The sequence below is a fragment of the Mesoplodon densirostris genome, chromosome 4 (assembly GCF_025265405.1).
Source record: "Mesoplodon densirostris isolate mMesDen1 chromosome 4, mMesDen1 primary haplotype, whole genome shotgun sequence".
Taxonomy (NCBI): domain Eukaryota; kingdom Metazoa; phylum Chordata; class Mammalia; order Artiodactyla; family Ziphiidae; genus Mesoplodon; species Mesoplodon densirostris.
The window spans coordinates 13,628,408-13,643,860 of NC_082664.1; the positions used below are offsets into that span (position 1 = coordinate 13,628,408).

General features: G+C 38.6%; 1 protein-coding gene across 1 annotated transcript in view; it reads left to right on the top strand.

Moving 5' to 3' along the window:
- The first annotated feature begins 3,809 nt into the window (after positions 1-3,809).
- CATSPERB (cation channel sperm associated auxiliary subunit beta) overlaps positions 3,810-15,453 on the top strand; it is a 131,542-nt gene continuing 119,898 nt past the window's right edge. The window contains exon 1 of the mRNA XM_060096021.1: positions 3,810-3,888. Within this exon, the coding sequence (XP_059952004.1) occupies positions 3,810-3,888 (79 nt within the window). The remainder of the gene's footprint in view (positions 3,889-15,453) is intronic.

Below are 15,453 nucleotides of genomic sequence, written 5' to 3' on the forward strand. Positions count from 1 at the left end.
TTTACTTTTCTTGCTTACCCTATCAATAAGGTCTTTATTCTTTTAAGTCCCACTCTTCCTTCAGGACACTGATGTGAACAGAGAAAATGATCTTTGGTGCTCTTTGAAGAGGCAGTTAATTGGAAATTCCAACTGCCTGTCCTTTAGATTTTTCTAAGCATGCTTCCGTACTTGGTAGCAGCTGATTGGCTGTTACCAAAGTTAAGTGGACTACTAAACCAGTAAACTGTGAAAACTCAGCTCCCAGTTTTGGGTCTTCTTTCTCAGCCTGTATGGAAGAAAGCTTGGGAAAATATAAAAAAGAAAAGTGCAACTGGTTGGACATCCCACTAGGAAGGAATTACAGTAAGAAATAAGGGCCCTACTATAGTATGAATTTTCAGTGTAATCACTCTTCCATGATAATAGAGTAACTACAAATGAACCGGTAGGTTCCTCCTTTGGGACAATTCCCAATATTTATTTGATGCCAGAGAATAGAAAATACCCAGATATATGACCTATATCTGACCGTTACATGAAACTCATAAGCATTAAATGGGAATAATAGTGGGGATAATTTGACTGTTAAGGATGCATAGGAGAGTGTGATGAAGATAAAGAAGTTGCTTCCATGTATAAAGATATGGATTCAGAGCTAATATTTATCAAGTGCTTAGTTTGTGTAAAGTAGCTAGCTGTTAGATGTTTTAGTATAATATTCGTCTAATTCTCATAACAGACCTGTGAAGTGTTATCCCTATTTTACTGAATAGAAAGTAAACTTGAAGAAGTTAAGTAACTTTTCAAAGATCAAACATCTCAGTGGGCAGAGCTGATCTTAGGCCAAAGTCTGTGCCTTTTCTTTAACCATGAGATAATTGTTGAAAGAAGGTAGTACCAAATTGAGAAAATCATAAAATTGAAGAAGGAGAAGAATGAGACTAATGTATGTATGAAGCAGAATTATGGTGAACAAATTTAGCAGTTTTGGTGATAGGTCAAATCTACTCAAGAATGTAGTGTGGAATAAGTTTTTAAATTTTCATTTTGTGGCATCTTTTTATGCTGACTAGATCAATTCAATCAGGAGACCGTGGTTCTAAGCCCAACTCTGTAACTAGCTAGTAACGGACTTTGGACATGTTACTTAATGTCTCATATGTCAACTCTAAAGTAAAGTACATTTCATCTCTAAATTTAAAAAAACATATATATAATTATGTATATAGGCTATAAATATGAATTTATATATATGGGCTGAATTATTAGAGTAAGGGAACATGCAGCTAGCACAAAGCCATGGAGAGTTCAAAGATCACTCCTTGGCTGTCTTGCCCATAAATATGCTCTCTGGGGTTTCCTTTCCTTAATGAAAGCATTTAAAAGCCTTTCAAATTAAGTTTTTAGTTCTTGACTCAAAGACAGATACAGTCAAATCCACTTAAATGAAATTAGAGATCTTCTTATATTTACTTGAGAGAACTGAATTGGAACAACTTTGAAGATAGCTTATTAAGAGGTCATCCAAACTGGGGTCCTGGAATATAATACATTTCACACATATTTCAGGGATGAGGAAAGCTTATGGGTTCTAATAATGCTGTTATGTCATTTAATTTAAATGTTTAGCAAAATAATACAATATTTTCCTGGTAAGGGCACTATTTTCAAAGTTTGTCTCTGGTAACTTCTCCATTTAATGTTAAATTCATTCTTATACCAAAAATAATATTGAGCATAGCACTGTGCAGATGTAATTTTGATGGACCATTTATTTCCTCTTACCTTGTGAAAACAAATTGTTTTCTTAGATGACTAAAAAATGCACTTAAAAAACAATTCTCCCCTAACCATGTGATAAGGGTGAGGAATTCAAAATCCAACAAATGTTGAGCTTTCTACTGTCAGTTAAATGTATTGAATCAAGCAAATCAATTTTGAGAGAAGAAAAACATCAGTTAAATTTAATTTACTCAGCAGTTGTCAGGAACCCCAAAGGATCTGGATTTTACTCTTCCTGTAGCTGGCGAGTCAGTCTTACTGTTTCTTGGGTGCTGGCAAAAGATACAGACTCCTGGGTCAGAGATGTAGGACTTTATCACCCACAGCAAAAGCATTAGTCACTGTCAACATCATGCTCACTCCAGTTCCCCATGTCCCCTTCCTCCCTCCCTCCTCCCACCCTAGTCCCATGGAGTCTCATGCTGTATTAGTTTACTAGGTCTAACAAGGTACTACAAACTGAGTGTCTCACAGCTCTGGAGTTTAGAAATCTGAGATTATCCTGAACCTGGATTTGGGTCGGTTTCCCTGATGTGCAGCAAAGCCAGTCTGACACCGGGTTGTGGTGAAGGAAAGTAAGTTTATTGCAGGGTGCCAAGAAAGGAGAATATGCAGCTAGTACTCAAAAGACCTGAACTCCCTGATGGCTTTCAGGGAAGGGTTTTTAAAGGCACCATTAGGGATGTGGGTTGCAGGGTGCCTGATCAGTTCGTGGACATTCTTCTGATTGATTGGCAGTGAGGTAACAGGGTGATGTTTCCAGAGTCAATATCATCAACTTTCTGTTCCCAGTTGGTCTGGGGTCTACGCACTTGTGGTCAGCTGTTTCCATCTGGTGGGAGTCTAGTTTCTGTAAAAACAGCTTAGGAATGTGCTTCAGACATTATTATCTATGTCCTTCATGGATGAACTAAAGGTCCTGTGACTCTGCTATATGGCTGATCTTTTGTTTAAATTGTTACCAGTTTACTTTCCTGGCCCAACAGTTATTCTTTATTATTATATGTTCACATTTTCCTAATCATTAACTCTTTAGCCAGCCCTTTGAGACTCGGGAGAAACCTGAAGACGTCAGGAGAAACCTCTTTTACTTCAAGAGATGCGGGGCACAGAGAGTCCTGAACGAAGTGAGAGGGTACCAAAGGGCCCTTCTCAGTTTCAACATCAAGATGTTAGCAGAGCTAGTTCCCTCTGAGAGCCACGAGGGAAGGATCTGTTCCAGGCCTCTCTCCTTGGCTTATAAACGGCTGCCTTCTCCCTGTGTCTTCATATCATCTTCTACCTGTACAAGAGTGTGTCCAAATTTCGCCTTCTTATAAAGACACCAGTTATACTGGATTAGGGCCTACCCTAATGATTTATTTTTAACTTAATTACTTCTGTAAAGACCCTATCTCCAAATATGACCACATTCTGATATACTGGGGATTAGGACTTCAGCATATGAATTTGGGAGGGGGGAACAATTCAGCCCATGACGGATGCTTGCTAACACACATAGTGGTGTGCATTACAGGAGAAGAACACGGAGTTGGGAGATTCACCATGGAAACAAGCCTGTGCTTGTCCAGAGGATGTTACCTTATGCCTCAAGGTTGCTTGCTGCAAACACAACTCTGAGAAAAGGGCCTTGCATTCCTGGCACACAGCAAGGATGTGCAGGGATGCTCAGGACTCACATGGATTGTCTCCCAAGAGCAATGCTGTCACAGTCTAAGATCAAGGTACAACTGTACCATCCTGAGTCTTTATCAAGTCAGGTTGTGTTTTACACAGATGTAGAATTGATCATGCCTTTCTAACAGTTGCAGAAAACCCTGAGCCACAGCTCTTTAGTTTGCAATAATTATATTTATAAATATCTTTGATACCAGTTAAGAAGTAAGTGTAGAGCTTAGTCAATTGTCTGCTTTTGTCACATAATGAGAAATATTTTTAATTCAAAGAAGAGATGATTTCTTTACTATGCCATTGTTTATAGCAAAAGGAACTAAAAAATATCTTCAGAGTAATTGAATGGAAATAATTCTTTTTTCTTCCAACAGATGGAATTGCCACTTTTATATGTTATGATTTTACTTTTGAACATTTTTGATTTTTCATCAGGAATAACATATAATAAAGGTAAGTTTCAGACTTTTTTTACTCTCTAAAATAGAGAATGAATATCTTCTCAAGACTTCCCCTTTATATCCCTTCCTCACTAACAGTTAAAATATTTTTCTTTTAGTACTTCTTCTTTACCTTATATTCCAGTTTTTCCCAGGTATTATCTATTGTACTCTGGTCCAGAGGTTTCTAATATCATTGTGTACATTGGGACTTTTCTTTTGTTATAGTATTTCATTACTTATAAGTCATAGAATATTTAAATTTTAAGGAACATTTTATATTTGCAAAACTTGAATTATTTGGATAGATCTTTTTGATTTTTCCTCCATGAATGGTTGCATGTAGGATGAATTGTAAACTGAATTATAGGCTAATAGACTGAGAATTTTCTGAAATTAATACATGGATTAAATTGCCCAATAGGACTTTCATGGTGTAAAACTTTGCAAAAGGAATAAGACAAATCCACCTCCATTTGTGCAGATTGTATAGGCTCTGTAGTATCCTGAACTGGATCTACGAGAACATAGTCGATGGTCAAAAAATTGTTGACTGAGTGGATGGAGAGGCTCAGGCTCTCTTCTACACATGGGTGTGTTGCAGAATTGGGTGAGTTCTAGGATGAACCAGTTCTAGTTCCTATATTCCACTAGAGAATATATTACACAAGTATGGACATAACCAAAGATTGGATAGTCACCGGCAAACTTATGAGATTTCAGAGAAGGGAGAATGTACTTCCAACTGGGGCAGGGGATGGAGTGAGTCAGAGAAAACACTGTATGAAAGATATCAATCCATATTTGTCCCCCAAATGTCTGTACGTGCATGGGGAAGAGCATCCTACAAAGACAACATCAGGTAAGTGATGAATAAAGTCGTAGAGGTAGGCAACCACAGAACATGATGGGAGCAATAAATAGTTCATTCTGACTTGAATGAAAGAATAGAAGAAGTAAAATATTTTGGAAAGATAGGAAACTGTCTTATATTATAGAGGTACTTGAATGCCAAGCTAAGGAATTTGGGCTTTAGTCAATATTCATTGGAAAGTCATTTAAGATGACTGGGTAGAGGAATAACATCTCAAAGCTACAGTTTAGGAAGATTAATATGGCAGCAATATGTAAAGTAGATTGGTGGAGGGAAAGTTGGGAGGCAGAGAGAACAGACAGAAGACCATGACAGTAGTTTACACCAGACCTTCAGTCATGAAGTCAGTTTTTTGGTCATGCATTGCATCAGTTGAAAAAAAGAAAAAGTGTAAGCTTGGTTCTCCAATATTCTCTATTTATTCTTAAATTATGTACTTGTACTACTGTACTAATATATTGTGTACCTTGTAAACCTACATAAAACCCAGAAATTAAAAAGGGATAAAAAAGGATGAAATAATCTTTAAAAATTATTATAAGGTATACTGATCAACATCATAAAATTCTTTGAAATTTTAAGATTTTTGGTGAGAAAATGTGATGTAAATATATTTTTTTAAATCTTGGAGTCAAAGTTTATAGAGATTTGAAGATCTGGCTCTAATTCAATTTATTTTGGTATTTGACTTTAATTAGCTATTATATTAAAAATATATCTCACAAATTTTTGTATATCAAAATGGGATAAATGCATGTTGGCTTAATGAATAAAATATGATACTCATTTTTCAATCCCATCTATCAACTTTGTAAAGGTTTTTATTGAAAAAATTTTAGTAAGCTTCCAGCTTTCTGTATGTCAATCAACTTTTTTCCATTTTAAGCAAATAGTTCCAAACTTCATTGAAATTCATTTGAAATATTTAAATCAAGTAAAAAAATTCCATTTTCAGGGCTTCCCTGGTGGCACAGTGGTTGAGAGTCCACCTGCCGATGCAGGGGACACGGGTTTGTGCCCCGGTCCGGGAGGATCCCACATGCCACGGAGCGGCTGGGCCCGTGAGCCATGGCCGCTGAGCCTGCGTGTCCGGAGCCTATGCTCCACAACAGGAGAGGCCACAACAGTGAGAGGCCCGCATACCGTGAAAAAAAAAAATTTCCATTTTCAAGTTTCTAAAGTATTGCAGATATGACAGTTATTATAGATGATATATTTATGAGATATCCAGTAACAAAATCACATACTAATGTAAACATTTCCAGCTGCCTATATTCAAAATGCTCTCTCCACAGCATGCATTTTTTTTATTTATTTATTATTTTTTTTATTTTTATTTTTTGCGGTACATGGGCCCCTCACTGTTGCAACCTCTCCCGTTGCGGAGCACAGGCTCCGGACGCGCAGGCTCAGCAGCCATGGCTCACGGGCCCAGCTGCTCCGCGGCATGTGGGACCTTCCCAGACCGGGGCACGAACCCGTGTCCCCTGCATCGGCAGGCGGACTCTCAACCACTGCGCCACCAGGGAAGCCCAGCATGCATTTTTTAAGGTATCTAATTTAATGTTCATTGTTCAAATGAACCTTCAGTTTGGAAGGCCAGACTGAGTCCTGATTTACTTTTTGAAACTATCTGTCAGCATATTCCTGACAGCCATTTGTCATTTCAGAAAGATGAATGGAAATCAAAAGAGCTGGAGTAGAAATTCTCATATCAGAAAAAATAGACTTTAAAATAAAGACTATTACAAGAGACAAAGAAGGACACTACATAATGATCAAGAGATCAATCCAAGAAGAAGATATAACAATTGTAAATATTTATGGACCCAGCATAGGAGCACCTCAATACATAAGGCAAATGCTAACAGACATAAAAGGGGAAATTGACAGTAACACAATAATAGTAGGGGACTATAACACCCCACTTTCACCAATGGACAGATCAACCAAAATGAAAATGAATAAGGAAACACAAACTTTAAATGATACATTAAACAAGGTGGACTAAAAACAAACAAAACAAACAAACAAAAAAACCCAAGATGGACTTAATTGATATTTATAGGACAATCCATCCAAAAACAACAGAATACACTTACTTCTGAAGTGCTCATGGAACATTCTCCAGGATAGATCATATATTGGGTGACAAATCAAGCCTTGGTAACTTTAAGAAAAATGAAATCATATCAAGTATCTTTCCCGACCACAATGCTATGAGACTAGATATCAATTACAGGAAAACATCTGTAAAAAATACAGACACATGGAGGCTAAACAATATGCTACTAAATAATCAAGAGATCACTAAAGAAATCGAAGAAGAAATCAAAAGATACCTAGAAACAAATGACAATGAAAACACGACGGCCCAAAACCTATGGGATGAAGCAAAAAAGCACTTCTAAGAGGGAAGTTTAGAGCAATACAATCCTACCTCAAGAAACAAGAAACATCTAAAGTAAACAAACTAACCTTATACCTAAAGCAATTAGAGAAAGAAGAACAAAAAAACCCGAAGTTAGAAGGAAAGGAGTCATAAAGATCAGATCAGAAATAAATGAAAAAGAAATGAAGGAAATGATAGCAAAGATCAGTAAACTAAAAGCTGGTTCTTTGAGAAGATAAACAAAATTGATAAACCATTAGCCAGACTCATCAAGAAAAAAAGGGAGAAGACTCAAATCAACAGAATTAGAAATGACAAAGGAGAAGTAACAACTGACACTGCAGAAATACAAAGGATCACTAGAGATTACTACAAGCAACTATTTGCCAGTAAAATGGACAACCTGGAAGAAATGGACAAATTCTCAGAAAAGCACAACCTTCTGAGAATGAACCAGGAAGAAATAGAAAATATGAACAGACCAATCACAAGCACTGAAATTGAAACTGTGATTAAAAATCTTCCATCAAACAAAAGCCCAGGACCAGATGGATTCACAGGTGAATTCTATCAAACATTTAGAGAAGAGCTAACACCTATCCTTCTCAAACTCTTCCAAAATATAGCAGAGGGAGGAACACTCCCAAACTCATTCTACGAGGCCACCATCACCCTGATACCAAAACCAGACAGATGTTACAAAAAAAGAAAACGATAAGCCAATATCACGGATGAACATAGATGCAAAACTCTTCAACAAAATACTAGCAAACAGAATCCAACAGCACATTAAAAGAATCATACACCATGATCAAGTGGGGTTTATCCCAGGAATGCAAGGATTCTTCAATATATGCAAATTAACCAATGTGATGCACCATATTAACAAACTGAAGGATCAAAACCGTATGATCATCTCAATAGATGCAGAAAAAGCTTTTGACAAAAGTCAACATCCATTTATGATAAAAAAATCTCCAGAAAGTAGGAATAGACGGAACTTACCTCAATATAATAAAGGCCATAAATGACAAACACACAGCCAACATCATTCTCAATGGTGAAAAACTGAAACTATTTCCTCTAAGATCAGGCACAGGACAAGGTTGCCAACTCTCACCACTATTATTCAACATAGTTTTGGAAGATTTAGCCACAGCAATCAGAGTAGAAAAAGAAATAGAAGGAATCCAAATCAGAAAAGAAGAAGTAAAAATGTCACTGTTTGCAGATGACATGATACTACACATAGAGAATCTTAAAGATGCCACCAGAAAACTATTAGAGCTAATCAATGAATTTGGTAAAGTAGCAGGATACAAAATTAATGCACAGAAATCTCTTGCATTCCTATACACTAATAATGAAAAATCTGAAAGAGAAATTAAGGAAACACTCCCATTTACCATTGCAACAAAAAGAATAAAATATCTAGGAATAAACCTACCTAAGGAGACAAAAGACCTGTATGCAGAAAATTATAAGACACTGATGAAAGAAATTAAAGATGATACAAACAGATGGAGAGATATACCATGTTCATGGATTGGAAGAATCAACATTGTGGAAATGACTCTACTACCCAAAGTAATCTACAGATTCAATGCAATCCCTGTCAAACTACCAATGGCATTTTTCACAAAACTAGAACAAAAAATTGCACAATTTGTATGGAAACACAAAAGACCCCAAATAGCCAAAGCAATCCTGAGAAAGAAAGATGGAGCTGGAGGATTCAGGCTCCCTGACTTCAGACTATACTACAAAGCTACAGTAATCAAGACAGTATGGTACTGGCACAAAAACAGATACATAGATCAGTGGAACAGGATAGAAAGCCCAGAGATACACCCACGCACCTATGGTCACCTTATTTTTGATAAAGGAGGCAAGAATATACAATAGAGAAAAGACAGCCTCTTCAATAAGTGGTGCTGGGAAAACTGGACAGCTACATGTAAAAGAATGAAGTTAGAATACTCCCTAACACCACACACAAAAATAAACTCAAAATTGATTAAAGACCTAAATGTAAGCCCAGACACTATAAAACTCTTAGAAGAAAGCATAGGCAGAACACTCTATGACATAAATCACAGCAAGATCCTTTTTGACCCATCTCCTATAGAAATGGAAATAAAAACAAAAATAAACAAATGGGACCTAATGAAACTTAAAAGTTTTGGCACAGCAAAGGAAACCGTAAACAAGACCAAAAGACAACCCTCAGAATGGGAGAAAATATTTGCAAATGAAGCAACTGACAAAGGATTAATCTCCAAAATATACAAGCAGCTCATGCAGCTCAATATCCAGAAAACAAACAACCCAATCCAAAAATGGGCAGAAGACCTAAATCGACACTTTTCCAAAGAAGATATGCGGATTGCCAACAAACACATGAAAGGATGTTCAACATCACTAATCATTAGAGAAATACAAATCAAAACTACAATGAGGTATCACCTCACACCAGTCAGAATGGCCATCATCAAAAACTCTACAAACAATAAATGCTGGAGAGGGTATGGAGAAAAAGGAACCCTCTTGCACTGTTGGTTGGAATGTAAATTGATACAGCCACTATGGAGAACAGTATGGAGGTTCCTTAAAAAACTAAAAAGAGAAATACCACATGACATAGCAATCCCACTACTGGGCATATACCCTGAAAAAACCTTAATTCAAAAAGAGTCATGTACCACAATGTTCACTGCAGCTCTATTTACAGTAGCCAGGACATGGAAGCAACCTAAGTGTCCATTGACAGAGGAATGGATAAAGAAGATGTGGCACATATATACAATGGAATATTACTGTCAATGGAATATAGTCTGTCATACAGAGGAGTGAAGGAAGTCAGAAAGAGAAACACAGATACCGTATGCTAACACATATATATGAAATCTAAAAAAAAAAAAAAAAGTTCTGAAGAACCTAGGGGCAGGACAGGAATAAAGACACAGACCTAGAGAATGTACTTGAGGACACAGGGAGGGGGAAGGGTAAGCTGAGATGAAGTGAGAGAGTGACATTGACATATATACACTACCAAATGTAAAATAGGTAGCTAGTGGGAAGCAGCCACATAGCACAGGGAGATCAGCTTGGTGCTTTGTGACCAACTAGAGGGGTGGGATAGGGAGGGTGCGAGGGAGATGCAAGAGGCAGGGGATACAGGCATATATGTATAGGTATAGCTGATTCACTTTGTTATACAGCAGCAACTAATGCAACAATGTAAGGCAATTATACTCCAATAAAGATGTTAAAAAAAAAAAGGCAGAAAATTTAAAATGCTTTAAAAAAAGTAATATAGGGCTTCCCTTGTGGCGCAGTGGTTTAGAGTCCACCTGCCGATGCAGGGGACATGGGTTCGTGTCCCGGTCTGGAAGATCCCACATGCCACAGAGCGACTAGGCCCGTGAGCCATGGCCACTGAGCCTGTGCATCTGGAGCCTGTGCTCCGCAACAGGAGAGGCCACAACAGTGAGAGGCCCTCGTACCACCAAAAAAAAAAAAAAAAAAAAAAAGTAATATGAAAACATCCCTAACTCATCTTTAGACAGTTTTTTAAAAAGTACTTTGCCATTGTTTACCACAAAAACCCATGTTTGTTACAAAAGATGTTTGTAGTCACCCTTCATCTAGCCTTACCTCTGATGTCCTTCAGTACTTTTGCAGCATCTGGCTTCAACTTCATTGTGCCAAAGAAAACCAGTGCTGGACAATATTTAAAGCTGTAAAACTACAATTTATTCAGGGACTATTGCAATTGAGGAAAAAAGATCTCAGTATAGAACTAGTCTCAATTCCAAATACAACATAGGCAAGTGGGAATTTATAGCCGAGGAGCAGTTTCATTGTGGGGGAAATTGTGTCTTTGGATGGAAAATTGCTAAGAGAAGACATCAAGAGTAGGGAGGATTCTTGCTCAGCTAACCAAACAGTATTCTTGCTGAGGGCAGGCCAGCATGACCATGTGGGTGGATGGTAGGGGATGAGGAATTTGAGTAGATATTGGGAGTGGTTAGATATCAAGGATGGGGGCGGTTTCCCTTGGTGATGCAGTGGTTAAGAATCCGTCTGCCAATGCAGCGTACACGGGTTCGAGCCCTGGTCTGGGAAGATCCCACATGCTGCGGAGCAGCTAAGCCTGTGCTCCACAACTACTGAGCCTGTGCTCTAGAGCCTGTGAGCCAGAACTACTGAAGCCTGCAACAAGAGAAGCCACCACAATGAGAAGCTTGCATACGGCAACGAGGAGTAGCCCCTGCTCACCGCAACTAGAGAAAGCCCGTGTGCAGCAATGAAAGACCCAATGCAGCCACAATAAATAAATAAATAAATAAATTTAAAAAAAGGATGGGGGGGTTTCTCTCTAAGGTGACTTAGCAGGATTCTTGTGAAAATAGCTATGCAGGTCTAGCAAGGGATAGGGCCTATCCTCTTCATCAAATCAAGTCCTGCCTTTTTCCAAGAAGGAGTCTGAATTTATACCCCAGATTAGAGGAATACATATGACATTGATGAGTGGTCCCATCACAGCCTCTTTCCTCAAACTCAAGATAAGGAGAAGGGATAGAGGATTCTGGGAAGATGGCAGAGTGAGAAGCACAAGAACTCTGCCTCCCCAACTGGACAACAACTGCACTGGCCGAATCTGTCTGATATAACTTTTTCGGAACTCTGGAGTCTGCTGAAGGCTTACAACTTCTAGGGGAAGGCTTGGACAGTAAGCTGCAGTTAATTTCAGTCATTGTCAACTCTTATCACAGTAGAAATTACCCATCCCCCACCCTCAGCTTCATGGCATGCAGCTGTGCATGTGTTCCTGGAGCAGTCACACACAGCTTGCAGAAGCTAGGGTGGGCAAAAAGGACCCTGTCTTCCAAATATTGAGGATCTGTACTCTGATTGCTGCTTTTGATCACAGAGGTGCAGACAAAGAGGCAGGCAGCCATTGTTGTTGTACCTCCCCTCATTGTTGCAAACTCCTCTCCCTCAGCTGAACAGATTTTCAAGGGACTTAAAGGGCCAGTGCCCTTTTTACCCCCTTTTTCATTTTTCATTTTTTTCCTCTTTGGGAGCCAGACATTAAAGACTATCAAACAAAAACAAAAAAAACTGCATTTAAGGGGATAAATTACAAAATGACAACACATGCCCAGGGAAAAATGACACAGGCTCATAAAAGACCTAAGAAGACCTTAAATTTACACCTGCAGTTGATCCTTGATACAGAGACAGCCTACAACAATTTTTTAAAAACCCGAAAGACAAAAACAGTAACAAAAAAAAGCAAATCCTGGGGAATGAGGAGAATCTAATTTCCAGAGTTACCACACTATTAGATTCAACTGTCCAGTTTTCAACAGAAAATTATAAGACATACAAAGAAACAGGAAAGTATGGCCCATTAAAGGAAAAAAAATAAATCACCAGAAATTATCCTGAAAAAAGATTGGATGGCAGATCTACTAGACAAAGACTTTAAAACAACCATGTGGGTATCCCTGGTGGCGCAGTGGTTGGGAGTCCGCCTGCCGATGCAGGGGACACAGGTTTGTGCCCCGGTTCGGGAAGATCCCACATGCCGCGGAGCGGCTAGGCCCATGAGCCATGGCCGCTGAGCCTGCGCGTCCGGAGCCTGTGCTCCACAACGGGAGAGGCCACAGCAGTGAGAGGCCCACGTACCGCAAAAAAAACCAAAAAAAAACAAAAAAAACAACCATGTTAAAGTTGCTCCCAAAACCAAAAAAGATGTGGAGAAGGTCAAGAAAACAATGTATGAGCAAAATGGAAGTATCAATAGAGAAATAGAAAACCTGAAACGAAACCAAGAAGAAAGGCAGGGGCTGAAAAGTACAATAACTGAAATGAAAAACTCACTAGAGGGATTCAAAGGCAGATTTAAGCAGGCAGAAGAAAAAAGTCAGCAACTTGAAGATAAGACAATTGTAATTATCAAGTCTCAGGAACAGAAAGAAAAAAGGTTGAAGAAAAGTGTAGAGTGTAAGAGACCTCTGGGAAACCATCAACTGGACCAACACACACACTGTGGGAGTAATAGAAGAAGAGAGAGAGAAAGGAGCAGGGAGACTATTTGAAGAAATAATGGCTAAAAACTTCCTAAATTTGATGAAAGGCATAAATATGTTTAATATATATATATATCCATGAAGCTAAGCAAACTCCAAGTCAGATGAACTGACAGAGACCTACACCAAGACACATTATAATCAAACTTTCAGAAGCCAAAGATAAAGAGAGAATCTTGAAAGCAGCAAGAGAGAAGTGAATAACCACACACAAAGAATCCTCAATTAGATAATAAGCAAATTTCTTATCAGAAACTTTGGAGTCCAGAAGGCAGTGGACTGATATATTCAAATTGCTAAAAGAGGGCTTCCCTGGTGGCGCAGTGGTTGAGAGTCCGCCTGCCAATGCAGGGGACATGGGTTCGTGCCCCGGTCCAGGAAGATCCCACATGCCACAGAGCGGCTGGGCCCATGAGCCATGGCCGCTGAGCCTGCGCGTCCGGAGCCTGTGCTCCACAACAGGAGAGGCCACAACAGTGAGAGGCCCACGTACCGCAAAAAAAAAAAAGAAAAAAAATTGCTGAAAGAAAAACCAGTCAGCCAAGAATCCTATATCTGGGAAAACTATCCTCAAGAGTGAGGAAGAAATTAAGGCATTCCCAGATAAACAAAAGCTGAGGGAGTTTGTTACCACTGGATTTGCCATGTAAAAAATGCTCAAGGGAGTCCTGCAAGGGGAAATGAAAGGACACCAGACAGTTACTTGAAGCCATAGGGAGAAATAAAGGTAAATATGTGGGTAATTATATTGTAACAATGGATTGTAACTCCACTTTTTATATTCTACATGATTTAAGAGACTAATACATCTAAAGAAAAAAATTATTAGTGCAAAAGTTACTATCATTGTAATTTTGGTTTGTAACTCCAAATCTTGTTTTCTGCATAAATTAAGAGACCAATGCATTCAAAAGAATTATTAGTTCATGTTTTGGGGGCACACAATATTTAAAGGTATAATTTTATGATATCAACAACTGAAAGGGGTGGGGATGGAGCTTTAAAGGAGCAGAGTTTTCTATGTTACTGGAGTTACGCTGCTATAAATTCAAATTAGGGTAGTATATCATCAGGATGTTAAATGTAATCCCCATGGTAATCACAAAGGACATAGCTATAAAATATACATGAAAGGAATTTACATGTTTCACTACAAAAAGAAAATCAACTAAATACAAAAGAAGGCAGTAGTGCAGAAATGAAGGACAAAAATGTTATAAGGTATATAGAAAACTAATAGCAAAATGATAGAAGCAAGTCTCTTCTTATCAGTAATCACTTTAACTACAAATGGATTAAATTTCCCAATCAAAACTGGGAGACTGGCAGAATGGGTAAAAACACATGATCAAAACAAAAACAAAAACAAATAATCACACATGATCCAACTCTGTGCTGTCTATGAGAGACTCTGTTTTATTTTATTTTATTTGGCCATGCCACAGCATGCTGGATCTTAGTTCCCTGACCAGGGAGCAAACCCATGCCCTCTGCAGTGGAAGCGCAGAGTCCTAACCACTGGACTGCCAGGGAATTCCCAGAGAGACTCACTTTAGAACAAGATAAGAAGGAGGGATCTTCCTCCCAACACTCCCACCCTTTGGGGAGAGGAGTCACCTTCATATCAGTAGCTCTCTATCAAAACATAAATTCACTCTCCAATCTCGAACTTCTATCCCTTTTATATGTTCACCAAGGTTGAGGAGCTTAAGAGTGAAGAACTGGTTTTTGGCCACCTCTGAAAATTTGTATCATAGCCTAGCACATGTTACATTTTATTTTAGTGCTCAGTCAAACCTTTCTTTTTAGTGTCCTGATATTGTATCTTTAAAATGAAAAAATAAAGTGGAAGATTTAAACTTTATCTAGAGTGATGTGAATTTAAAATATACAATTATAATTCTTATACTTTTTTTTTTTTTTTTTTTTTTTTTTTTTGCGGTATGCGGGCCTCTCACTGTTGTGGCCTCCCCCGTTGCGGAGCACAGGCTCCGGACGCGCAGGCTCCGGACGCGCAGGCTCAGCGGCCATGGCTCACGGGCCCAGCCGCTCCGCGGCATATGGGATCCTCCCAGACCAGGGCACGAACCCGTATCCCCTGCATCGGCAGGCGGACTCTCAACCACTTGCGCCACCAGGGAGGCCCTTATAATTCTTATACTTTAAAAAATATTTTCTGTTTAAAAAATATGGTTCTTTTAATGTAAATTC